At 43.9% G+C, this 27,690-nt stretch overlaps 1 protein-coding gene across 3 annotated transcripts in view; it reads left to right on the top strand.

The window, feature by feature from the left end:
* The window catches only part of LOC123991022 (A-kinase anchor protein 12-like), a 65,431-nt gene extending 40,541 nt beyond the window's left edge, over positions 1 to 24,890 (top strand). Inside the window, exons 4-5 of one of the 3 annotated variants that reach the window (XM_046292144.1) lie at positions 14,108 to 18,738; positions 22,038 to 24,890. In XM_046292144.1, coding sequence (XP_046148100.1) covers positions 14,108 to 18,738; positions 22,038 to 22,043 — 4,637 coding nt within the window. In that variant the 3' untranslated portion in view covers positions 22,044 to 24,890. Of the gene's footprint in view, positions 1 to 14,107; positions 18,796 to 22,037 lie in introns of all 3 variants that reach the window. The other 2 variants (XM_046292142.1, XM_046292143.1) reach the window with 2 other exon arrangements.
* The last annotated feature ends 2,800 nt before the right edge of the window (positions 24,891 to 27,690 follow it).

The raw sequence follows: 27,690 nt of genomic DNA, 5'->3' as shown, positions 1-27,690 counted from the left end.
CACGGTCTCAATGGGGATACAGTGCCGTGCGAAAGTATTCGGCCCCCTTGAATATTGCGACCTTTTGCCACATTTCAGGCTTCAAACATAAAGATATAAAACTGTATTTTTTGTGAAGAATTAACAACAAGTGGGACACAATCATGAAGTGGAATTACATTTATTGGATATTTCAAACTTTTTTAACAAATCAAAAACTGAAAAATTGGGCGTGCAAAATTATTCAGCCCCCTTAAATGAATACTTTGTAGCGCCACCTTTTGCTGCGATTACAGCTGTAAGTCGCTTGGGGTATGTCTCTATCAGTTTTGCACATCGAGAGACTGAAATTTTTTCCCATTCCTCCTTGCAAAACAGCTCAAGCTCAGTGAGGTTGGATGGAGAGCATTTGAACAGCAGTTTTCAGTTCTTTCCACAGATTCTCGATTGGATTCAGGTCTGGACTTTGACTTGGCCATTCTAACACATGGATATGTTTATTTTTGAACCATTCCATTGTATATTTTGCTTTATGTTTTGGATCATTGTCTTGTTGGAAGACAAATCTCTGTCCCAGTCTCAGGTCTTTTGCAGACTCCATCAGGTTTTCTTCCAGAATGGTCCTGTATTTGGCTCCATCCATCTTCCCATCAATTTTAACCGTCTTCCCTGTCCCTGCTGAAGAAAAGCAGGCCCAAACCATGATGCTGCCACCACCATGTTTGACAGTGGGGATGGTGTGTTCAGGGTGTTGCTTTTACGCCAAACATAACGTTTTGCATTGTTGCCAAAAAGTTCAATTTTAGTTTCATCTGACCAGAGCACCTTCTTCCACATGTTTGGTGTGTCTCCCACGTGGCTTGTGGCAAACTTTAAACAACACTTTTTATGGATATCTTTAAGAAATGGCTTTCTTTTGCCACTCTTCCATAAAGGCCAATTTGTGCAGTATACGACTGATTGTTGTCCTTTGGACAGAGTCTCCCACCTCAGCTGTAGATCTCTGCATTTCATCCAGAGTGATCATGGGCCTCTTGGCTGCATCTCTGATCAGTCTTCTCCTTGTATGAGCTGAAAGTTTAGAAGGACGGCCAGTTCTTGGTAGATTTGCAGTGGTCTGATACTCCTTCCATTTCAATATTATCGCTTGCACAGTTCTCCTTGGGATGTTTGAAGCTTGGGAAATCTTTTTGTATCCAAATCCGGCTTTAAACTTCTTCACAACAGTATCTCGGACCTGCCTGGTGTGTTCCTTGTTCTTCATGATGCTCTCTGCGCATTTAACGGACCTCTGAGACTATCACAGTGCAGGTGCATTTATACGGAGACTTGATTACACACAGGTGGATTGTATTTATCATCATTAGTCATTTAGGTCAACATTGGATCATTCAGAGATCCTCACTGAACTTCTGGAGAGAGTTTGCTGCACTGAAAGTAAAGGGGCTGAATAATTTTGCACGCCCAATTTTTCAGTTTTTGATTTGTTAAAGTTTGAAATATCCAATAAATGTCGATCCACTTCATGATTGTGTCCCACTTGTTGTTGATTCTTCACAAAAATATACAGTTTTATATCTTTATGTTTGAAGCCTGAAATGTGGCAAAAGGTCGCAAAGTTCAAGGGGGCCGAATACTTTCGCAAGGCACTGTAGCTGAGCTGACTACACTGACTGTGCTAATGGCAGACTCCACTAAGCTGGCAGGCTGGCTAATAGCCTGCTGCCTGGCCTGCACCCTATTTCATTGTGGAGCTAGGGGAGTTAAAGCCCTGTCTATGTTCGTAGATCAGATGAGAGCACCCCTCCAGCTAGGATGGAGTCCGTCACTCCTCAACAGGCCAGACTTGGTCCTGTTTGTGGGTGAGTCCCAGAAAGAGGGCCAATTATCTACAAATTCTGTCTTTTGGGAGGGGCAGAAAACAGTTTTCAACCAGCGATTGAGTTGTGAGACTCTGCTGTAGAGCTCAAACTTTGAGGAGGCCAGAGACAAATACTCGATGCCGACACATCTTTCTAGCTCATTTACATGTTGAAGCTATGTTGCGCTTGGTGACCTCTGACTGTTTCATCCTAACATTGTTGGTGCCAACGTGGATAACAATATCCCAATACTCTACACTCGCCAGTTTTAGTTTTAGCCAGAACCATCTTCAGATTAGCCTTAAAGTCGGTAGACCTGCACCCTGGTAAACAGTATGATCGCTGAATTATTCATTTTAAGTCTAATACTACGTGTAATGGAGTCGCCAATGACTAGGGTTTTCAATTTGTCAGAGCTAATGGTGCGAGGCTTCGGCGTCTCAGAGCCCGTAACGGGAAGAGTAGAGACCCGAGAAGGCTCGGCCCCTGTGGAGAGAACCGTTTGAAAGTTTCTGTAGGATGAATGAGCGACACCGGTTGAGCATTCCTACAGCATTTCCCTCCTGAAACCATGATAATTTTTTCCAGCTGCATGGACTGTGCGAGGGGATTTATACTACTATCTGTACTTACTGGTGGCACAGACGCTATTTTATCCTTTCCTACTCTGAAATTACCCTTGCCTAACGATTGCGTCTGAAGCACAGCTATCCTCGCCGTAAGGCAATCGTTCTCATGTATATGAGTACAATGACTGAAGTTAGAAGGCATCATGTTAATGGTACTACTTAGCTTTGGCTAGTGGATGTCCTGACGAACCACGTCCAGATAAAGCGTCCGGAGTAAAAAAGTTTAATGAAAAAAAAGTTGAGCGAGGGATAAACTAAAAATATAAACGTAATTAAAAAGTAAAAACCGTCAAATTGTCAGGTAGCAAAGTAAGGTTAGCAACAAAACGCACAGCAGCACATAAACAAGTCTGCAAGTTGTGACCGGAAGTGACACACACTAACAGTCCGTTGAGGTCGGTGTAACTCTAGAGATGCGCCTGACAATTATCGTCCGAACCCTTTTTCATGATGAAGTGGGGACCTGCACATCTGCTCTGGCTTGGTGCAGGGTTAGATCCTGGTTTTGGGCCGTCCCGAAATTAGTCAAGGACCCTGCCAGATCTGCTGGTACTAAATAGTTGTCCTCTGGATTGAGATCGACCCCAGCCCCACTAGTACCGGCAGTTCGTTATCAATGAACTTTTTATATCCTCATCCTCCCCTACTAGTACCTGTGACGTTGGCCCCTGGGAGACCTCTTTTCTTGGCTTTGGTTAAAGGCCCCATGCTTCTTCCTGCTTGGCCAGGGTTGTTGACTTCTCAAATGAATCCTACAGACGAAGAACCATATATGTGACATAAAAAAAAATCTATAAAAAAAAAAAATATATATATATATATATATATATATATATATATATATATATATATATATATATATACAGTGCCTTGCAAAAGTATTTGGCCCCCTTGAACTTTGCGACCTTTTGCCACATTTCAGGCTTCAAACATAAAGATATAAAATTGTATTTTTTGTGAAGAATCAACAACAAGTGGGACACAATCATGAAGTGGAACGACATTTATTGGATATTTCAAACATTTTTTAACAAATCAAAAACTGAAAAATTGGGCGTGCAAAATTATTCAGCCCCCTTAAGTTAATACTTTGTAGCGCCACCTTTTGCTGCGATTACAGCTATATATAGATCAAAAATCATTATTGGACACCCTTTTTCTACAGTGAACCAGTTTCACAAGCTTTCCACACGCTAATTAACAATCATTTTAAATTTAAAGATAGGCTCTCGTGGAATAACCATTTATGCGCTCCACTCAGAATGGACGGACAAGCACACAACTTTTCTGTTGCTGATGATAAGGAAAGAAACGTAAAAACAAAACTAAAAGAATGGAAAGACAGGCAAAGGAAGATCTTACGGGATGCGGGAAAACCCTATACAAATTGTAAGGGTCAAGAAAAAAAACAATCAAGCTAGCTAGGTATAGAGTACAGTAACTAAAATGTACAGTGGGGCAAAAAAGTATTTAGTCAGCCACCAATTGTGCAAGTTCTCCGACTTCCGCTTGTTTGTCCAGGCCTGGGGAATGGGAATCTTTCGTCCTGTGCCTGCTCAACTGTTCCTGCCGTACAATACTGTTGAAAAAGGCCCACAAGATGGTCGGCAGAAAGTACCTTGTTCTGGCCAACCCATCGTTGCACTTCTTGGGGTAGACCTCGCTGAAACTGGTCGAGTACGATGGCCTCGACGATCTCGGCGGATGAACGGATCTCCAGTCGCAACCATTTCCGTGCCAGGTGAATCAAGTCAAACATCTATATTCGGGGGGTTGGCCAGGTCAGTACGAACTCTGGTGGAAGCGGTGTGCCCTCACGGTATCGGTCACTCCCAGTCTAGTCAGAATGTCTCCCTTTAGTTTATCATAATCCTGTGCATCTTTCAACTCCATGTCAAAATACGCTTTTTGAGCGTCCCCTGACAGGTATGGTGCCAGAAGTCCTGCCCATTCTTCTTTCACTTCTCCCTCTCTGCCGTCCTTTCAAAGGTGGTAAGATATGCTTCCACATCCTGCTTTGTCATTTAAAAAAAAAGATTATTGGCCCGCCTATGGCTATTTGCAGCTGGTAACTGAGCCCCAATTTGGTCCGCTAGCTCCTTTAGGCCTTCTCTTAACTTCCGGGTGTTTCTCTCTTGCTCTTCTCTGAGCAGCTGGTTGGTGCAATGTTGGACCTGTAACGTGTCCTGATACACTCGCATTGCATCCTGATGAGCTATTTGTTGAGCTCTAGTTGCCTCTTTGTTGGGTGGACACCGCTTGTAACAGGGCCTGTATGGCTCCCTCCATACTCATTTTCCTGAGAAACTGTCCTAACCAAACAAAGCCACAACAAAAAAAACCTGACTCCCCTTTGGAGTGCTAACTGAATTATTTTTTTCTTCTACCTAACCAGCGGTATGGTTAGTCCATTGCCCGCATTCTCCACCACGTGTGACAAACCTCTTCAAGGTTAGGAGTGTTTGTCGCAAATTAAGTGGGAAACTGTCACCAAAATCACCCCAGAATGAGAGTTTTCCCAAACAGGACAGTACCTGTGTGTTTGTTTCTCCATCCGGGTTCATCCAGGCCACAGGCAAGATCAAGGATAGCAGGGTTCGGTACACGAATCGGGTTCTCAGAGGGTCCAGGTCCAAATGCCAACAGTTAAATCCAAAACAGTCTAGCTCATACACGGTAAATCCAGCCAATATATATTGTCTCTTTCTCTATGGTTCACAGATCCTCTCTCTCTCTTCCTGGTTTGTCTTGACCCTTTATCTGTGAGCCGGACCCACCTTCTGAGGGTTCCCCTTGCTTCTGGGATTTGTAGTTTTGGCAGTCAGCCATTTTGTGATCTGTAGTTCTGATCAGGGTGGCCATTTTAGTGAACGGAAGAGCCCGTTTATTAGTTCTGCTCTCAAATATCTGCCATTTATCACTCGACCCCCTTCTTTGCCACAATATATACCTACACACACACACACACACACACACACACACACACACACACACACACACACACACACACACACACACACACACACACACACAGTCATGGCCAAAAGTTTTGAGAATGACACAAATATGAATTTCCACAAAGTTTGCTGCTTCAGATGTTACTATGGAATACTGAAGTATAATTACAAGCATTTCATATGTGTAAAATACTTTTATTGACAATTACATGAAGTTGATGCAAACAGTCAATATTTGCAGGGTTGACCCTTTTTCAAGACCTCTGCAATCCGCCCTGGCATGCTGTCAATTAACTTCTGGGCCACATCCTGACTGATGGCAGCCCATTCTTGCATAATCAATTCTTGGAGTTTGTCAGCATTTGTGGGGTTTTGTTTGTACACCCGCCTCTTGAGGATTGACCACAAGTTCTCAATGGGATTAAGGTCTGGGGAGTTTCCTGGCCATGGACCCAACATATCGATGTTTGTTCCCCGAGCCACTTAGTTATCACGTTTGCCTTATGGCAAGGAGCCCCATCATGCTGGAAAAGGCATTGTTCATCACCAAACTGTTCCTGGATGGTTGGGAGAAGTTGCTCTCGGAGGATGTGTTTGTACCATTCTTTATTCATGTCTGTGTTCTTAGACAAAATTGTGAGTGAGCCCACTCCCTTGGCTAAGAAGCAACCCCACACATGAATGGTCTCAGGATGCTTTACTGTTGGCATGATACAGGACTGATGGTAGCGTTCACCTTGTCTTCTCCAGACAAGCTTTTTTCCAAGGTCCCCAAACAATCGGAAAGGTGATTCATCAGAGAAAATTACTTTACCCCAGTCCTCAGCAGTCCAATCCCTGTACGTTTTGCAGAATATCAGTCTGTCCCTGGTGTTTTTCCTGGAGAGAAGTGGCTTCTTTGCTGCCCTTTTTGAAGCCAGGCCATCCTCAAAGTCTTCGCCTCACTGTGCATGCAGATGCACTCACACCTGCCTGCTGCCATTCCTGAGCAAGTTCTGTACTGGTGGTGTCCCGATCCCGCAGCTGAATCAACTTTAGGAGACTGTCCTGGCGCTTGCTGGACTTTCTTGGGCGCCCTGAAGCATTCGTCACAACAATTGACCCACTCTCCTTGAAGTTCTTGATGATCCAATAAATGGTTCATTTAGGTGCAATCTTACTGGCAGCAATATCCCTTTTTTTGCAAATCAATGATGACGGCACATGTTTCCTTGCAGGTAAACATGGTGACAGAGGAAGAACAATGATTCCAAGCACCACCCTCCTTTTGAAGCTTCCAGTCTGCTATTTGAACTCAATCCGTATGACAGAGTGATCTCCAGCCTTGTCCTCGTAAACACTCACACCTGTGTTAACGAGAGTATCACTGACATGATGTCAGCTGGTCCTTTTGTGGCTGGGCTGAAATGCAGTGGAAATGTTTTTGGGGGATTCAGTTCATTTGCATGGCAAAGAGGGACTTTGCAATGAATTGCAATTCATCTGATCACTTTTCATAAAATTCTGGAGTATATGCAAATTGCAATCATACAAACTGAGGCAGCAGACTTTGTGAAAATTAATATATGTGTCATTCTCAACTTTTGGGCACGACTGTATACACTACCGTTCAAATGTTTGGGGTCAGTTAGAAATGTCCTTGCTTTTGAAAGAAAAGCATCATTTTTTTGTCCATTAAAATAACATCAAATTGATCAGAAATAGTGTGGACATTGTTAATTTTGAAAATGACTATTGTAGCTGGAAACGGCATACAGAGGCCCATTATCAGTAACCATCGCTCCTGTGTTCCAATGGCACCTTGTGTGAGCTAATCCAAGTTAATCATTTTAAAAGGCTAATTGATCATTAGAAAACCCTTTTGCAATTGTATTAGCACAGATGAAAACTTGTGCTGGTTAAAGAAGAAATAAATTGGGCATTCTTTAGATGAGTTGAGTATCTCGATCATCAGCGTCTGTGGGTTCAATTACAGACTAAAAAAAAGACCTTTCTTATGAAACTCGTCAGTCTATTCTTGTCCTGAGAAATTATGGCTATTCCACGCAAGAAATTGCCAAGAAACTGAAGATCTCATACAACGCTGTGTACTACTCTCTTCACAGAACATCGCAAACTGCCTCTAACTAGAATAGAAAGAGGAGTGGGAGGCCCGGGTAGACAACTGAGCAAGGGGACAAGTACATTAGTGTTTAGTTTGAGAAACAGACCACAAGTCTTCAACTGCCAGATTCATTAAATAGAACCCGCAAAACACCAGTCTCAACATCAACAGTGAAGAGGCTACTCCGAGATGCTGGCCTTCTAAGCAGAGTTGCAAAGAAAAAGCCATATCTCAGACTGGCCAATAAAAATAAAAGATTAAGATGGGCAAAAGAACACAGACAAACCGTAGCAAGTATTCAACCACAGGAGGTTGGTGGCACCTTAATTGGGGAGAGCAGGCTTGTGGTATTGGCTGGAGCAGAATAGGTGGAATCGTATCAAGTATATCACAAGGTTTCCTCCGCTGTTTTGTCTCCACTCAGGCCACTGACTGGAGCAAGTTCCTCGTCTGGTGAGCAAGATGCTCACAACACACTGCCGAACTCGTCCACTGGAATGTCTCCATTTTAGTGTCAGTTCGGGTTCAATTGTGTTTTTTGTTTTCACAAACTTTGTACCTTCTGTGGCAGACCCGGGGGTTTGGTCAAGATGTTTACATAGATCAGACACGGACAGAGTATGATTAGCTCAGTTTGAAGGGTGTTTATTAAATAATAAAGAAAAAAGAAAAGAACAGGTACCCCCATGAGTCCCTCTCCGGGATACCTTCTCCTGGGCTCTGGGTCTTCCTGTATCCTGTCGGGCACACAAACTCAACTCCCTCGTCTTAGCTCGGGTAACCGTATCCAACCACATGGAAGTCACCTCACTTCCCCCAGTCCTCCTGTGTGCTGCCCTTCTGGCAGCTTTATGGGCCTTGCACAGCTGATGAGCAATCCACCCTTGATTACTCACTAGCTCCCAATCAGCCCCAATTAGACCTGGCTGGAGAGCCTGTCGAGACCTGGCACGTCTCCCCATCATGGCTGACCTCCTGTATGCCACACTACTGTTGAACTTTTTCCCAGTAAAGTGTTTATGTCTATCCTAACCACTGGTTACTCGTCTGGTCTCTTCTCAGATTCAAACACAAAGACCAGGGAGGTTTTCCAATGCCTCTCAAAGGACACCTATTTGTAGATGGGTAAAACAATAAAATAAACAGTCATTGAATATCCCTTTGAGCATGGTGGAGTTATTATTTAGACTTCGGGTGGTGTATCAATACACCCATCCACTACAAATATACAGGCGTCCTTCCTAACCCAGTTACCGGAAGAGGAAGGAAACCCCTCAGGGATTTCACCATAAGGCAAATGGGGACTCTACAACAGTTTAACCTTTTTGGGATAGGGGGCAGCATTTTCACTTTTTTAAATTAAGTTTTATGTTAAAAACATCCTAAAGATTGATTCCATACTTAATTTGGCATGTTTCTACGGGCTGTAATGGAACTTTTTGAACTTTTCGTCCGACGTTCAGCACGACCTGATCGCGCTTTTGGATTTGTTTACCAAACGCCCTAACAAAAGAAGATATTTGGACATAACTGATGGACATTATCAAACAAATCAAACATTTATGGTGGAACTGGGATTCATGAGAGTGCATTCTGATGAAGATCATCAAAGGTAAGTGAATATTTAAAATGCTATTTCTGAGTAATGTTGACTTCCCAATATGGCGGGTATCTTTTTGGCTGCTTTGTTGTCTAAAGGCTGTACTCAGATTATTGCATGGTTTGCTTTCTCCGTTAAGTTTAAAAAATCTGATACAGCAGTTGCATTAAGGATAAGTTTATCTAAAGTTCCATGTATAATAGTCGTATCTTTATCAATGTTTATTATGAGTATTTCTGTAAATTGATGTGGCTCTCTGCACAATCACCGCATGTTTTAGGTCTACTGAACGTAACGTGCCAATGTAAACTCTGATTTTTTTATATAAATATGAACTTTATCAAACAAAACATACATATTTTGTGTAACATGAAGTCCTATGAGTGTCATCTGATGAAGAACATCAAAGGTTAGTGATTAATTTTATCTCTATTTCTGCTTTTTGTGACTCCTTCCTCTCTTTGGCTGGAAAAATGTTTTTCTGTGGCTTGGTGTTGACCTAACATAATCGTTTGTGGTGCTTTCGCTGTAAATCGTTTTGGAAATCAGACACTGTGGTCTACCCAGCGCCGCCAGTGCCGCCAGTCAGCCCAGCGCTGCCCGACAACCAGTCTCTTCCAGATCTGCCCGACAACCAGTCTCTTCCAGATCTGCCCGACAAGCAGTCTCTTCCAGATCTGCCAGACAACCAGTCTCTTCCAGATCTGCCAGACAACCTGACTCTTCCAGTTCCGCCAGCCAGCCAGGATTTACCGGAGCCTACTACCTGCCTGAGCTTCCTCTCTATACTGGGCTTCCTCTCTATACTGGGCTTTCCCTCAGTACTGGACTTTCCCTCAGTACCGGGCTTTCCCTCAGTACCGGGCTTTCCCTCAGTACCGGGCTTTCCCTCAGTACCGGGCTTCCCCTCAGTACCGCTCAGTACCGGGCTGCTTCGGTCCCGAGCTGCCCCTCTGTCCCGAGATGCCCCTCTGTCCCGAGATGCCCCTCTGTCCCGAGATGCCCCTCTGTCCCGAGATGCCCCTCTGTCCCGAGATGCCCCTCTGTCCCGGGCTGCCCCTCTGTCCCGAGATGCCCCTTTGTCCCGAGCTGCTCCTCAGTTATGTGGGGATCTGGGTGAGGACTATTAGGCCATGGTCGGCGGAGAAGGTGGATTATCCCAGGACGCGAAGGAGAGGAAATAGGACATTAATGGAGTGGGGTCCACGTCCCGCCACCATGGACAGACACCCACCCGGACCCTCCCTATGCTATTGAGGTGCGTCCGGGAGTCCGCACCTTGGGGGGGGGTTCTGTCACGCCTTGGTCATTGTATTTTGTGTTTTTGTTATATGTTTGGGTAGGCCAGGGTGTGACATGGGTTTATATGTTGTGTTTTGTATTGGGGTTTGTATTAATTTGGATTGTGTATGATTAGGGGTGTGTCTAGTTAGGCTTGGCTGCCTGAGGCGATTCTCAATCAGAGTCAGGTGCTTGTCGTTGTCTCTGATTGAGAACCGTATTTAGACAGCCTGACTTTCGCTTTGTATTTTGTGGGTGTTTGTTCCTGTCTCTGTGTTGTAGTCACCAGATAGGCTGTAATTAGTTCACATTTCATTTATTTCATGTACCGTTTTCATTCATTAAAGTCATGAGTAACCTACACGCTGCATTTCGGTCTGACTCTTCATTCAACAGACGAACGATGTTACAGTCAAAGAAATGGTTTGAGGTAAAACCACACAATACATCACTGAGTATCATTCTTCATATGTTCAAGCATTTTGAACAATTTCATAAAAACATGTTTTCACTTTTCCATTGAGATATTGTGTGTAGATTGGTGAGAGACATTTTCTAATTCAGGCCAACACATCAATGTGGAATAAGTCAAGGGTTATGAAAGGCACAACGCAGCACTCCGGGTCGCATTAGGCATGGATTTGTTAAGGGTGCATTACGGCCACGAAGGGGATGCCGCCGAGAAACTTGAGGCATTATCAAGTGCTTGTCAAATTGTGAATGACTATTGGAGTGTGTACAGCTTGCACACAAACAAACAAAGCAGAGCTCATGCCTTTAAAGCAACTTTTTTCATATCAACAGTCTCATCATGCAGCCTTACAATGTATTGAAAATCCAAACATATAGCCCAATTTTTGTAGAACAATTAAAGCTACATTAATAACTCTAAATTAAGCATATACGTAGGAGTACCGATTTCTTAACCGCTCAAGACAGATTAGCCGTTTGGAGAAAATATGTATTTTATTCAGCTTTGTTCAATTGTATTCTTCATACTATAAAATAATGCCACGGAATATTAAACAAATATTGTCTGCTAAATTAACCAGTGTAGCCCACAACCATTTGGCATAGCCACATCAGGATCTAACATACGGACAGCTCAGAGTATGTTGGGTTCTGAGAATAGGAAATATACTTATTCACGTCACTAAGGTAAGAGAGGGTAATGGGATAATGCTTATACTATGTCAGGATATGTTATTGCTAGCCATCAGGGATACTCTGGGAGTAGACGAGATACAGTCTGGTACCAGTCCATTTGAGCATGGTGAAGTTATTATTTACACTTCGGATCGTGTATCTAGGTAAGGTGATATCCATTCATTAAAAATGCTGGGAGTTTGTTTTCAGAGTCCCAGCACCAGATGTGAGCTTTCCCCTGCTGTAGGGGGATGTCACAGGAAAGAGGGCCTCAGAGGGTTACAGAGCCTGTGAACTTATCCCACCCCCAGCCCACTACCTCCACCCCACTTCTGTCAAAACACAGATATACATGGCAGGAATTTCAGGCAGCGTGTGTGTATGTTTCTTTTTATTTCACCTGTCACTAGTTCAACAGCCACATTTTTTTTCCTGTCAAATCAAAGTTTATTTGTCGCATGCGCAGAATATAACAGGTGTAGACCTTACAGTGAAATGCTTACTTACAGGCTCTAACCAATAGTGCAAAAAATGTATTAGGTGAACAATAGGTAAGTAAAGAAATAAAAACAACAACATGTTGATAGAAATTAGGTAGAACTGATTTAAGTTTCCCTGCATTAAAGTCTCCGGCCACTAGGAGCGCAGCCTCTGGGTGAGTGGTTTCCTGTTTGCTTGTTTCCTTATACAGCTGACTCAGTGCAGTCTTAGTGCCAGCATCTGTCTGTGGTGGCAAATAAACAGCCGCGAAAAGTATAGCTCTCTAGGCAAGTAGTACGGCCTGCAATGTATCACAATATACTCTACTTCAGGCGAGCAAAATCTAGAGACTTCCTTAGTTTTCGTGCACCAGCTGTTTACAAATATGCACAGACCAATTTTTTTTTTTGCAGAAAAACATGGTCAAAATAAGTTACAAATAACGCAAAAAAACAAAAACATTGGCCCGTAAAACTGCTGCCTTTTCTTTTGGCGCCATTTTATAACCTAAACAATAGAGAAAATATGTCTTACAGTAGATGCATGAGTGGATGAAGTCAGCTATAATTTTGGAAAAAGCAACACAGCCGAGAGGTTTACAGTATACCCTTGTCTGTAAGCTTTCTTTGTTTTGAGACTGAATCTTTGTTCAAGCGATGGCAATGGAATTGCTTTCATTGTGAAACATGCTGCAGTCTCCTCCAGGGCTTGTTGTTGGTTGGTGTCAATGATCAAACCATTCATTATTTTACTTAATCTGACTGCAATTAATCTATCAAATTATTGAATCCACTCAGGGGGTCAAAATCTCTCAGCTATTGTTTTTATAATGTGGTGATCTTCAAATGTTGAAGATGGAATCTTTAGATACAGTTGAAGTTGGAAGTTTACATACACTTAGGTTGGAGTCATTGTGTCTCTTTGCTTGACATCATGGGAAAATAAAAATAAATCAGCCAAGACCTCAGAAAAAATTGTAGACCTCCACAAGTCTGGTTCATCCTTGGGAGAAATTTCCAAATGCCTGAAGGTACCTCATTCATCTGTACAAACAATAGTATGACAGTATAAACACCATGGGACCATGCAGCAGTCATACCGCTCAGGAAGGAGACACGTTCTGTCTCCTAGAGATGAACGTACTTTGTTGCGAAAAGTGCAAATCAATCCCAGAACAACACGAAAGGACCTTGTGAAGATGCTGGATGAATTAGGTACAAAATAATCTATATCCACAGTAAAACGAGTCCTATATCGACATAACCTAAAAGGCCGCTCAGCAAGGAAGAAGCCACTGCTCCAAAACCACCATAAATAGCCAGACTACTGTTTGCAACTGCACATGGGGACAAAGATCATATTTTTGTGAGAAATGTCCTCTGGTCGGATGAAACAAAAATAGAACTGTTTGGCCATAATGACCATCATTATGTTTGGAGGAAAAAGGGGGATGCTTGCAAGCCAAAGAACACCATCCCAACCGTGAAGAACAGGTGTGGCAGCATCATGTTGTGGGGGTGCTTTGCTGCAGGAGGGACTGGTGCACTTCACAAAATAGATGGCATCACAACGCAGGAAATTTATGTGGATATATTGACGCAACATATCAAGACATCAGTCAGGAAGTTAAAGCTTGGTCGCAAATGCGTCTTCCAATGGACAATGGCCCCAAGCATGCTTCCAAAGTTGTGGCAAAACGGTTTAAGGACAACAAAGTCAAGGTATTGGAGAGGCCATCACAAAGCCCTGACCTCAACCCTATAGAAAATGTGTGGGCGGAACTGAAAGTGTGTGTGTGAGCATTGAGGCCTACAAACCTGACTCAGTTACACCAGCTCTGTCAGGAGAAATGGGCCAAAATTCACCCAACTTATTGTGGAAAGCTTGTGCAAGGCTACCTGAAATGTTTGACCCAAGTTATACAATTTAAAGGCAATGCTACCAAATACTAATTGAGTGTATGTAAACTTCTGACCCACTGGGAATGTTGAAATAAATAATTATCCTTTTGTTTGTGGGAATGTGTATTACCTCAACCTAAAGATTAATACTTATCTCTGTCATTTCAGTTAATGGCGTGTCCGTGTCTCGGAAGGAGGAGGTTCTTGAGACGATGGACTCCCTTCAGGCTGTGGTGGCCTCTCAGGTGAACAGAGAGGAGGAGGAGTCTTCTGATGCCAACAACATCAGCAGGCCTGAAGAGAAGGTTGTTGAGGAGAAACCGGGCGAGGCCAATGAGGTGGGCTTCAAGAAGATCTTCAATTTCATCGGCTTCAAGTTCACCCTGAAGAAGGACAAGAATGAGAAGACTGACCAGGTGCAGATGCTGAAGTTGATGGACAAGGAAGTGGAAGGAGGGACAAAGGGGTCTGAGGAAACTAAGGAGGAAGCCGCCACTGCAGAGGAGGGGAAGGCAGCGGAGCCAGAGACCGCCACTGTTGAGGCTGACTTCTCTGAAACCACAACTGAGGCTGCAACTCCAGTGGATTCCCCATCTCAGACTGTGGATGGAGAGGCTGCAGAAAAAGAGCCCTCGGACCCAGTTGCAGCAGCAACTACCCCACATGGCCAGGAGGCCCCCCTATCCCCCTTCAGAAGGTTCTTTACACAGGGAATCTTCTCCAATCAGCGCAAGAAGGCAAGTATCAAAAGTGCTAAAGAGAAGGAACCAAAAGAGAAAGCTGATGAGGAGAAGATAAAGGAGGGAGAGGAGAAAGCAGAGGCTGGGGTGGAAGAGGAGCGAGAGAAAGCAAAGGAAGGGGTGAAGGAGGTGGAGCCAGTGACAACACCAGAAACGGAGACACCTGAAGTATCTGCGGAAGAGATCAAAGAGGAGATCCAAGCCGAATTTACCATGGAAACCTCAGAAGCTGCTGTTACTGATGACGCCAAACAAGTGGAGGAGAATGTTGAAGAAGCTGTGGAATCAGACAAGGCCCCAGTTGAGGTCACCACCGAGGCTGAGCTTTTCTCATCCCAGAAGAAGGTCAAGGCCCAGGGTAGCCCACTGAAAAAGCTGTTTACTGGGGCTGGCCTGAAGAAGCTCTCTACCAAGAAACAGAAGAAAGACAAGAAAGATACGGAGACCAAGCTGACCGAGTCTGGGGAACAGGCGGCTGAACAGCTCCAGTCCTCTACAGAGTCGGCAGAGGTCCAGAAACCTGACAGTGGGGCATCATCTCCAGAGGAGTCTGGTGAGCATGCCATCGGGGTGGAAGCCACCCAAGCTGAGGCCAGCCAAGAGGCTGATGAGGAGGTAACAAGCTCAGACGAAGGGAAGAAGAAAGAAGGTATAATGCCCTGGTCCTCCTTCAAGAAGCTGGTGACACCCAAGAAACGAGTCAAGAGGCCCTCTGAGAGCGAGGACGAGGCAACTGTTGAGAAAGCCATGTCGGCCACCCTGTTCTCCACTGACAGTGCCGTGTTTGTGGAGAAAAAGAAAGAGGAGCCGGAACTCCCTGAAGAGGAGCCAAAAGCCGAAACCACAGAGGACCTGGAAGGCACCACAGAGGACCCCAAAAAGATGAAGATGGACACCTCACTCTCCTGGGAGGCCCTGATGTGTATGGGCGGAAACAAGAAGAGGACCAGGAAGACCTCTGACTCTGAAGATGAGGAGACCAAAATCGAAGAGCAGGCACCACCAACTAGGGAAGAGCAGGTTAAGACAGCAGTCTCTCCTTTTGGCAGCTCTGGAGAGGCAGATCAGACAAACACAGTGTCATCCCCCGAACCATCCACTAGCCCCGCCGCAGGAGACTCCACATGGGATACTCTCAAGCGTCTTGTCACCCATAGAAATAAGCCCAAAAATGAGGAGAGGACAGATGAATCTGGTGGCGAACAGGTAATCTCAGACAGTGAAATTCCAAAAGAAGATTCCTCCTTCTCTCTGAGGAAACTCATTCCCGGACGCAGAAAGAAGAAGCTGCTTTCCTATAATCTGGGGTCTGGTGAGGAAGATTCCGACACACCAGCCGTGGTCCCTCTCTCAGAGTACGACAATGAGCACGCCGAGAGTAAAGAAGAGGCTGAAGCCGAAATGACAGTAGAGATAAAGGACTCTAAGGAAGCAGCACCAATCACTCAGGTCCAATTGTCCATTGGAGAGAGATCCCCCTCTTGGATCTCAGCCACAGCTGTCATGGAAAACCTCCAGGAGATCCCACATGATCAGCTGAGTGACATCCCAGAAGAGGGTGCAGCCACCCCCAAATCTGCTGACACCACCATCGCAGAGGACATTGCAGAACAGACCTTAAAGGCAGTCCCATGCCAAGAGCAGGAACTTGAGTTGTCTGTTGCTGAGGTGACTGCAAATTCTGATGCCAAGAACATTTTAGAGCAGATCCCAGAAACAGTCACTTGCCAGGAGCCTGAGATGTCTGTTTTTGAGGTAACTGAAGAGATGATCCCAGCCACGTATGGCAAAACCACCCCTCTGCCCAATGAGCCTGAGACAGAGTCTTTGGACGTCCCGCAGGAGGCTGTGGAGCTGCTCAGTGATCTTCCAAGCCTGACTTCTATGGAAATCATAGAGATCCAACTGGAGGAGGCTGCTTCCATCCCAGAACCCACACCGCCGATCAAGTTCACCGAAACCAAATCAAAGGTTGTCTTGATGGCGCATGAAGAAATCGAGGTTTCTGCCATCTGCACTGACCTGGGCACCAAGGAGATCACCAAGGTGGCTGTGGAGAAGCTTGTAACTCCCACCATGGAATGTCTACCTGAGATCAGCAATGGTCTGTCCGCTGAGATGCCGGTAGAAGATAAGGCTGATCCAACTGAGGCGGCTGACGCTAATGAAGTATTCAAGGCTCAAGTGGAGCAGGTCGAAAGCATATTCCTGGAGCCGCCACTAGAGGAAACTATTGAATACATCCCAGTTCCTGATATAGCCACTGAGGGTAAAGAGCATGAAGATGAAAAGGTCGCCACGATCAATAATATCAAGATGGAGGTTGTTGAAATTGTTGAGGCCCCTGCGGTGAATGAGAATATTGTGGACCCCATTGTACCAACTGTTGAAGACTCCATTGCCGCTAACATTGTGGATGGCTCTGAGGCACCTGTCATTGAGGTCAAAAGTAAAGAAGAGATGGCCGCTGTCGAAGAGATTGCTGCTGTAGAGGAGGTGCATGAGCCTGCTGCCCATGAAATGGTCACTTCACTAACTGATGCCAACCAGCCCACAGTCACTGAAGTGTGCGAGGCAGCCATTGTTGCCCCTGCTTTAGAGTTTGCCATTGTAAAGAAGACCACGTACCTCGTCTGCCCACTGTCCGAGTCCTTGGAAACCCAGCAAGTGGAGGTCACAGAGGCTGTGGCAGTGGAAAAGCTCTCAGTGGCAGTTGCAGAGCCCACTGGCGATGTCCAAATTCAAATGCAGGTGATTGAGGTTGGCATTACAGAGGCTGAAGAGACAAAGGAGTCAGAGGCCATGGAGGAGACGGGCTTGGTCATCGCTCAGGTGGTTATCCAGAGTGCTGTGAAGAAAGTGTCTGAAGCAGAGTTTGAACCCAAAGCGCCTGCCTCTGCCACTGCTACCATCAGAACTGAAGATGCACTACCAGTCCAGGCGGTAGCAACGGTAGAGAAAGAGATTGAACTAGTAGCAGAGGAGAAACCTGTCATTGCTGAAACACCTGTAGTCCAGGTTGAGGAACCAGCACCAGAAACCCCAGCAGAGGTGTCTACTACTCCAGAGGCACCAGCCGAGGCTGAAAAACCACCAAAGGAAGTCCACGAGGCTGTCCAGGTCATTGAGACCATTCCAGTCACAATTGAAATCACAAAGAGTATCATGGAAGAGGTTACCAAGGAGGTGGAGTATGTTCTCAAAGAGGAAGTAGAGGAAATTAAACATGAAGTGGAATTAAAGCAAGCAATGGAGGTCAATGTAAATGTGGAGAAAGTTGTTGAAGTTGTAACAGAGGTGAAACAGACAGAGAGTGAGACAAATGGAAAGGCAGAGGAGGAGATCAAAGAGGTAGAGGGCAACATTGAGGCATTAGAGGTTCAGGAAGTTCCACAATCTGAGGTAGAGGAAGTAGTTAAGGAATTCCAACTTGAGGTTCAACAAGCTGAGGTAATAACGGTGGTTCAGGAAGTGATAGCAGAAGTTCCCACTCCAGAGACAGCTGAAGAGAAGTCAGAAGCAACGATTGTGACAGAAGAGACCCCAGTCCCAGATGCCCCCACAGAGACTGCTGAAGCCCCAGCCCAGCCAGAGGGGACACCTGCAGAGGTCGTAGTCCCACAGACCACACAGTTGGTCATACAGGCAACAGAGATCATTGAAGAGGCAGAGGAGGAAATCATGGTGGAGGTGGTAGAAAAAGATGCCATTGTAAGCTCACTAGAGACAAAGGAAGCTCCGGCCAAAGAAGACACAACAGACCCTGAACAAACGCCAGACACCCCCACCCCTGAACCCACACCAGATACCCCTGCCCCTGCTCCAACTGTTGCCGATGTTGTCGAAACAATCATGAAATATGACAGTGACGCAGTTCCGGGACAGGTATCGGATGGCCCACAGACAGCACTGGAAGAGCATCAAATGTATGTTTCAATAGAGGCTGTGGCTGACATCCAAGATGCCCCCGTTAACAACATGGTTGTGACAGTTCCCAGCCCAGCGGAGGCAGCGGCAGAGAAGGCGACGTCGGTGAAGTGTGCGGAGGTGATGGTGCAGGTGATTGAGGAGGTGGTGAAGGAGATCTCCTAAGAGCTTAAGGCAGCATCGTGAGCAGTTGAGCAGTCTATATTATACAATTACCTGTTTTAAGCAATGAATGGATGTTGTCAAAGAGTTCCAAAAATATTTCCCCATAATTACTGTAAATGCATTTAGTTAATGTTAGTCATCTGATCATACCCTCTCTGCCTTGTCTTCTAACACAAGAAAGTGAAAGAAAGTGTTTTCTTGTGTTTTTAGCAAGGTATCAATTCTAGATATGTTATTATGGTTTTTATATTCCATTAGCAAAGAAAGAGTGATAGAAAAGAGTACCCACATGTATTTTGTTGTTTCCAGAATTCCTTTGTCGGGTATCACACAATATTCTCATGGTGGCTTTTTAAAAATAACAATGGGCCCTATTTTTATTAGGGGGAAGGGAGAGTGAGAGAGAGAGCGAGAGATGTAATCTACAATATATCCCAAAAAACATTCTCCACTCAGACACATGAGTCATAAAGTTATTCTGTTTTGAAGTACTCTTGAGTGCTCATAGTATAACATCTTAGAAAGAGTTATTAGAATAAAATTTAATCACTGAATGGACTTTTCTAGATAACTCGATTGCTATCCACAGGATGGGAGATGGAGACCAGTTCCCTTTCAGTCTTCAGTCAGCACTCTCGGTACAACTCAACTTTGGGGAGTCAGACTCTCACGACTTTGACAAGTATAAGCGTTAGGCTCAGATTCATTAGTAGAATTTTCCCACTCTTCACCTCGATGTGAGCAATAACGGTTCACTCTACTAAAAACTACATTTTTGGGAACACATTACATTTACATTTACATCATTTAGCAGACGCTCTTATCCAGAGCGACTTACAACACAAGACTATCTAACTTTGCGCCATCCAAACTAGCCATCCAAAAAGTATTGTGTATCCCACATGTGATTTCAATCATTCATGTCCCTCCTCCACATTCAGACAGTTGTCTTCCGTGTCTTGTCACATAAACTGAAATTAGGTGAACTATTCAAATTTTTGCAACCAGGAAATGGCGGAGAGATTTCTGCATAGTGCATCCTTCAGGGATGGTTCTTCTGTCGGAGGCCCAGAACGACTGGTACAGTCAATATTCTGAAAAGGGAAGGGTCTACGTTCCATTCTAGACCTTCGTACCCTAAACAAGCAACTCAGGGTTTGCACATTCAGGATGCTCACAAACCAGAGGCTGTTATGGTCCATGCGTCCCGGCGATTGGATCACTACAATCAACCTGAAGGAGGCATATTTTAATGTGCCCATGTACCCCAGTCACAGGAAATGTTGGAGGTTCCATTATGAGGCAATAGCCTACGGGTTTTTGGTCCTGTTGTGCGGTCTGTCCCTATCACTTCGTGCCTTTTTAAAGGTAGTGGAGGCAGCTTTGGCACCAAAGAGGGGCCAGGGGCTGAGTGTGTTGGCCTATCTGGACGATTGGCTGATAGCAGCAGAGTCAAGGGAACAAGCGATGTTGCACACATCCAGGCTAGTGTTCCATATTCAGTCTCTAGGTTTTATTGTAAACCAGAAAAAGAGCTGTCGGACCCCATTGCAGTGCATTCTGTTCCTGGGTCTCGAGTTAGACTTGCACGTGAATCACAATTTTTATATCCATGCAGAGGCCTTCCTCACCTGGCATAATACAGGTATGGAAGGTTCTTAGAGATTTACCCAGAAAGACTCACAGCTGTAATCTCTGCCAAAGGGGATTCTAACATGTAATGATTTAGGGGGTTGAATACTTATCTAATCAAGACGTGTTTTTTTTGTGTTTTTTTAATCTTCTACAAATGTTTTAAAAATGTAAGGGGTGTGATTACTTTCGGAACGCACTGGAGCATCAACAAATCAACATAATTTAGTTGAGAGGGCCGGGCCCAGACTATTCTGTCTGCAAGGGCACCCTCCATGAGAGGGCTGTATGTGTATATGTGACAGGCGTTTGAGCTCTGGTACCAAGATAAAGGACTTGTTCATTTTCAGTTCTTTGTGAGAAACATCCTAGTGTTCCTACAGGAGCTTTCCGAGCAGGGTTGGGCATTCTCCACACTGGGGGCCCAACCCCTGGTTGTTAGGTTCCTTAAAGGTGTGTGCTGTCTCAGAGCGGTCTCTAAACCTATTGCGCCAACATGGGATTTGGCTATGGTTTTGGAGGCGCCTTTTGAGACTCTGAAGATCTTAAGATTCTCTCCTACATGACCTTTCAGCTCATGGCTTTGGCCTCAGCTAAACGTGTTGGGGACCTGCACGCGTCACCCATATACCCTTCCTGTACTCAGTTCGCCCCTGGCAATGGTAAGGGGACATTGCATCCAAATGCTGCCTTCTTCCTGAAAGTCATGGTTATGTCCCACAGGTCTTTAGATTGAGCAATTTCCCTTTGCTTCTGAAGAGCAACAGAGGTCACATGCCCTGTGTCCAGTACGAGCTTTGCGAAAGCGTACATTGAGCGGACCTGGGATTTCCGGTTAGGTGACCAGCTTTTTTTCTGTTTTACCAGCTCACGGCAGGGCACTCTCTAACCGTCTCTCCCACTGTGTTGTGGAGGCTATCTCCCTGGCAAATACCAGAAAGGGCCAAGGGTTACATAGCGGTGTTTCGCCCACACTCCACCAGGTGTCTGGCAGCGTCTTGGACATTATTTAAAGGGTTGACTGTGGGGCATATTTGTGCTGTGGGGAGCATCACCACTCACATTTGTGAGGTTTTATTGCTTGGATGTCACTGCTCCCAGCGTAGCCCACAGCATGTATACAGCTAGGACAGGAGAGGGTCATTAGGCAGCATTTCCCATGTGCACAATACCCAACTACTGCATCTTGAGGGGTGGAGGTCTGGGTGGTCTGCCATGGGCCATTTTATTTGGTATCCGTTGGGGCCAGCTTGGGGCGGGATTCTAGTTCCCCATAGTTGTGTTGTACCACGAGTACTGACTGAAAGGGAACGTAATGTTATGAATATAACTACTGTTCCCTGAAGGAGGGAAATGAGGTACAAGACCTGTTTGGCCCCGCACCGCCCGTTCCTAGGCTCTGTGAAGTGCAGTACTGAATTGAAGGAATGAATCCGAGCATCACGCTTATCACCTGTGTTTTTTTTTATCACCCATGATTTTTGTTCTTCAATCGAAGTCGCTAGAGTGCAACTGCCCATAGTTGTGTTGAACCTTGTTTCCCACCTTCAGGGAACAGTAGTTATAGTTATAACGTGTGTTTCCAAGGATAATGGTATCCATTTACTAATAACATGTATTTCTCTCTACCTCAGCTGTAGATGCAAGATGGTTGACTAGAAGACCGACTGTCCTGACCAGGAAGGGAGTGATAGTGAAAAAGGGAGCGAGAGAATGCTCTATGGAGAAACACACTGAGACTCAGCTCCAACAAACCCTGCCCAGAGTGACTGAGCGACAACTTCACCCCTCTCCTTCCCCCCTGCCCCCTTCACCCCCTGTCCTGCAGCACTAGCCCCTTCACACAGAGGTGACCCCTCCCCACCCCTGGGGTGAAGCATCAATCCCCCTAAACACACACTAAGCCACTGTCCTAGTCCCACACATCTGAAGCTTCCCACCTGGCTGATTATCAATGTGATGTACGCTTCCTGTCTTGATGAGCTTCCATCGCCCTTGCTGCAACTCGGGAGTATGCTGTCCCATGAAGTGTGTGTGTGTGTGTGTGTGTGTGTGTGTGTGTGTGTGTGTGTGTGTGTGTGTGTGTGTGTGTGTGTGTGTGTGTGTGTGTGTGTGTGTGTGTGTGTGTGTGTGTGTGTGTGTGTGTGTGTGTGTGTGTGTGTGTGTGTGTGTGTGTGTGTGCGTGTGTGCGTAAAGTGAGTTCGAGATTTATTATCTTGTTTATTGTATTTATAGTTTGAGAGTATTTTCTCATTCTCCCCATCCTTTATCTTTTCTATTTCTGATTGTATAGAATATGTTCTCTATTTTCTCATATATATGTAAAACAAATTCTACCTTCGATTTCAATGGCAGGGTCCGGTATCATTGACTACAGAGGATGACTTAATGTGAATAGACAGGGCGTGAGGTGAAAGCCTATAGAAGTGCAACAATCTTAAACTTTAACCTTTGACATTGTACTTACCTTCAGCTTTCAGCCTGACAATATATTGTCTGCTCCTACTGTAGATAAAACATACTTCACTGTCTGACTGACTGTGAAAAAAGTATTGTTACTTTCTGAAATATATGGTGTGTAGAAATACAATAAAACACTATAATACACTGCAATGCACATGTTGCTGAGATAACAAGGCCTAGGAGGATGTAAAGTTGCATAATGGTAAAGGCCACGTACTCTCATGCAATGCCATGCCAATTGGCCACATAGTGGCACTATAACAAGCGATTGAAAAGGGAAACTCCCCTTACCCCATGTAACCTAAAGTCCTTGAAATTCAGTACATAGGTCCCTCCCCTCACAAGGAACAAATTTGCCTCAAGAACACATAATGGGCTCCATGATGAATTATTTGCTATTTTTAATTTTGTGGAAAAACACTCGATACTCCTCTGGCACTGAATGATCGATCGATCCACAGAACTTGGTACATGGCATCTACAAACAAATTTAGGAAAAAACAAAGGCTAACATTTCTTCCATGAAGGGTATCTATATTATTATGAAGGTAAGTTAATGTTTTCGTTATGAAGATTGCATTTACACTGATTTGTCTATCTAAATAACTAGGGTTTTGAAATGTCATCCTAAGGCTTGCTTGATACAGTATACAGTACAAGTACGCCAATAGTTTTTGCAATAATGTGTTTTAAGAACGAGTACTAATGTATGCACTGTGTAACGTTGATATAGTCCATCGGAAAGGTTATTTCTCAACAGGTTACATCTGACACAAACATTTCTAAACTATCTTGAGTGGCGTAGCGGTCTAAGGCACTGCATCTCAGTGCTAGAGGCATCACCACAGACCCCCTGGTTTTAATCCAGGCTGTATCACAACTGGCCGTGATTGTGAGTCCCATAGGGCGGCGCACAATTGACCCAGCGTCATCCAGGTTTGGCCGGTGTAGGCCATCATTGTAAATTAGATTTGTTCTTAACTGCCTTGCCTAGTTAAAGGTTAATAAAATAACGGTGATCTTATAAATGAGCAAAGTAGGCAATGCATCTGAAGTTATGTTAAACTAAATTTTTAGCTATTTTAAGAATGTTTATATGAGGCGAAGTAGTGTGAAATTCTGTCATAAACAAAATATAAATCGATGTGTTTTTTTTTCCTGGTGCCACACCAGTAATGCTTTCTTGGCCTTAACTAACCAATGTAGTAAATTAGGCCAAATTTTACCAGAGTGAATATCGACAAAGGGTCTTGGAGTATGTGTTCATGTAGGATAACTTTTGAGAATGAATGGTGTCACACCAGTAATGCTTTCTTGGCCTTAAAACTAACCAATGTAGTAAATTAGGCCAAATTTTACCAGAGTGAATATCGACAAAGGGTCTTGGAGTATGTGTTCATGAAGGATAACTTTTGAGAATGAATGGTGATATACCACACATTTTCTTTGTTCGATGGCAATGTCAATAAATAACATAGTTAGGTGGCGACCTTTGTTTCCAAGTATGCATGTAGCAGTTAAACTGTTATGGTTGTTACTGTCATTCCAAAAGCATTACCAACATTTTCTATCTTCAGAATGTTGCCAAGTATGGTACTATGTTGCAGAAAAAAGGAAGGGAAGCACTGCTAAGGTACACAATAGTAGGGTTTGGTCGACATGAAGGCGCACTTTCGTAGAAGGGGAACACTGGTAATCAAAAATAAAGGAGGACCAGGGCACTCTTCATATAATTAATTAAAATGCCTTCATTTCTAAGACATGTTCAAGGGAAACAAAGGTGAAAAACGACAACGCGTTTTGGCTGCTTGGCTTTGGCCGGGAGTACAAAGATATGATAAAACCATGTCCTCTTTTGAACAGCTTTTTCCAATCAACCCAGATTTGAAGGGGGAGAGGTTACATAATTCATTGGACAATACCTAGTAAGCAATACTATACTCATTCAAAAGTGAAATACTGTAGATATGTTATCAAAATGCAAATAAAATGACATCTGCCTGTAGCTCAGGACCTGAATCAAGGATATGCATATTTCTGAAACTTATTTCAAAGGAAAAACTTTAAAGTTTGTGGAAATGTGAAAAGTATGTAGGAGAATAACACATTAGATATGGTTCAAGATAAAACAAACAAAACAACAAGTTTTCTTTGAAATGCAAAAAGAAGGCCATACATTAGGAATATGGGTGTAATTTAGATGTTGTCCAGAAGATGGCGGCAGTGTGTGTGCATCAGACTGATTCTACATAATATTTCTTATCCCTGGTGTCCCTCAAGAGTTTGCCCAAATATACCCAAGTGTCTGAATTGGTCAATTGATAAATTCCCAAGTACGTAACTATAGAGAACATGCAAAAATATTATGGTAATAAATGTGTCATACATGATGGATCATTAGCTTCCCTACATAAACGACACTAACCTTCACACATCTAGATCTCCGAACAGGGTTAGTGTGGAGCCAGAGACAGCCGAATGGTCAGACTGAAGGATCCAGATCAGTTAGAACTCAAGTTTACTATTACTTATTTGATTTATTTTAGCAGGAGATGAGCATCAACCATTTTACAGATGAGCCCTGCATCAATACATCAAATAAACAAATAAACATATTATACAGAGTATGGGGAAGAACTAATTGAGCTATGCATAATGCAAACTCCTCTTCGACCAGTTTATTTTCAAAGGAGAATGAATCCCGTTGCGCGTGGGCTTAGCACAATGGCCTTTACTCATACAAAGGGCCATCACATACTCATGTAAAGCCCAGCTCATTGGCTAGCTAGTTATAATTCAAAAACGATCGGTGGTCATTGGACCAAAATACAGTCAATCAAGTGAACACCACCTGTCTTATTGGTGCGTAATGTCTATCCTTCATGGGCTAAAAGAGGTGTTGTGTAGCCAATACCTAATGTAGAATGGTGAAACAAAGTTTGGTTGCCTTCTAGAGTGTCTAAGGATTGCACAGTAATCGAACTTGACTGGATAAAGCATGGTATAGTGTTTATATTTCATCAATTGTTTTGATGGAAGTTGAGTCGGAATTCATGAGAAACGCTGTATACAACATGGATCATGATAGGATATAAAAATGTATTTTATCAAACAAAACTATGCCACATTTTATCTCGGGGACCCTCAGGATGACAAATCAGAGCAAGACTACTGAATGGAAGTACATGATTTACCTTCAGAGGTGAATGTAATCAAACCACTTGATAAGTGTTTTGTTGTTGTGCACTATCCTCAAAAAATAGCATGGTATTTTTTTCGCTGTAATAGCTACTGTAAATTGAACACTGCAGTCAGATCAGCAATAATTTAAGCGTCCTGCCCATACAATAATTGTCTTTGTCCCGGAAAGTTGGCTGTTGTTTACAATGTCAATTCTAGTCACATGATTGAATATTGATTAACAAAAACTGTCCCGATTTTGGGACACCGCTCCAGAGCGAGCTAGGACAGACGTAGTTAAGATAACTATATGTTTAGCACTTTAAGTTTACAGCGTCAGAATTCAGAACATAGGCCGTTCTTACAGTATTCTCCCTGTACACCAAGTCAGTACCGTAGGACAAATACAGGTGGCATATAATGGTGAAAAGAAAATGAGCAGACAATGAAAGCTCTTAAAATATTTGACATTTCTCTTAAACAAGCTACAGGCTACATGTGCACCACCAAGTCAAAACAGTCGAGGGGGAGTTATGAGGGGGAGAAGGGACCACATTATTAGGGTGAGTCACATAAGCTACAAACAGCATACTACACAACATACACTTAGTATTACTTTCCTAGCTACAGTATACATATCTCCCTGGCATATTACATAATTTATGCAGTATACAAAACATTTTTGAACTCTTCTAGTTGTGCTGTGCACTATTGAACAGGAAGGTGGTGCAGTGGTCCTTCGTGGGCAAATTCTGTCATCAGTCTGGCATTCTCTGGATTTGTTCTTTTTTTTCAAGACAACTGGGAACTCTGGGTGGGGACGAGTTCAAATCATGACATTAGTAATCTTCAGTTTGAGACTTGGAATTCCAAGTTTCCTAGTCTGAGCTACCCCCCCCCCCCCCTGAGTTCCCAGTTCTCTTGAACTCCAGTTGTTTTTAACATGGCTAAAGTCATGCTGGATTGACCAGTGCTGAATCATTAACCTATTAAACTTGTAAAAGAGACCACTAAACCCAGACTTGGACCAGACATCCACTCCACTGAATAACAGGCCAGTGATTGTTTGCAATGCTTGCAGTTAGGCACTGATTCCTTCCAAATCACTCATTGTTGAATTTGCGATTTCCAACTTTGTTGTGTAATGTTTATGGCCGATGCACACTGATACTTTATCTATAATTTCTCTTCATATGACAAGTATTGATTAGCCAGTAGGTTGTCGACTTGATTCATGATGATGACTGCTAGCTTGCGAGCTAAGATTTTAAAATTACCTCCACCCTTCTTGGAAGGTTACTTCCTATGTAACTCTATGGCAGCTTGAATTTTCGAGCTCTCCCTGTAGATTGTTCGGTGACGTAGCGTCCCCATGAGTGACAGAACATGGATCCAACCACGGTGCAACTAGAGAACATTACCAACCCCTAGGCACCCACCACCACAGAAAACACTGAGCTAGGCTGAAACACCTGCATTTGGTAGCTGCCTTACTCAAGAAAACAAAAAAAGAGACCACGTTTGTATACGGCTTTATTAACTCAATTATTATTTTTTTAAATGTTGACATTGTCTGCAAACTTAATTAATTAATTAAATTTGACACGTATTCATGCCAAAATAACATGCAAAACAGGCAACAAC

This window comes from Oncorhynchus gorbuscha, linkage group LG12 (genome assembly GCF_021184085.1).
Source record: "Oncorhynchus gorbuscha isolate QuinsamMale2020 ecotype Even-year linkage group LG12, OgorEven_v1.0, whole genome shotgun sequence".
NCBI classification, from domain to species: domain Eukaryota; kingdom Metazoa; phylum Chordata; class Actinopteri; order Salmoniformes; family Salmonidae; genus Oncorhynchus; species Oncorhynchus gorbuscha.
The sequence above is the reverse complement of the archived record's forward strand: the minus strand, read 5'-3'. Positions and strand labels throughout refer to the sequence as shown.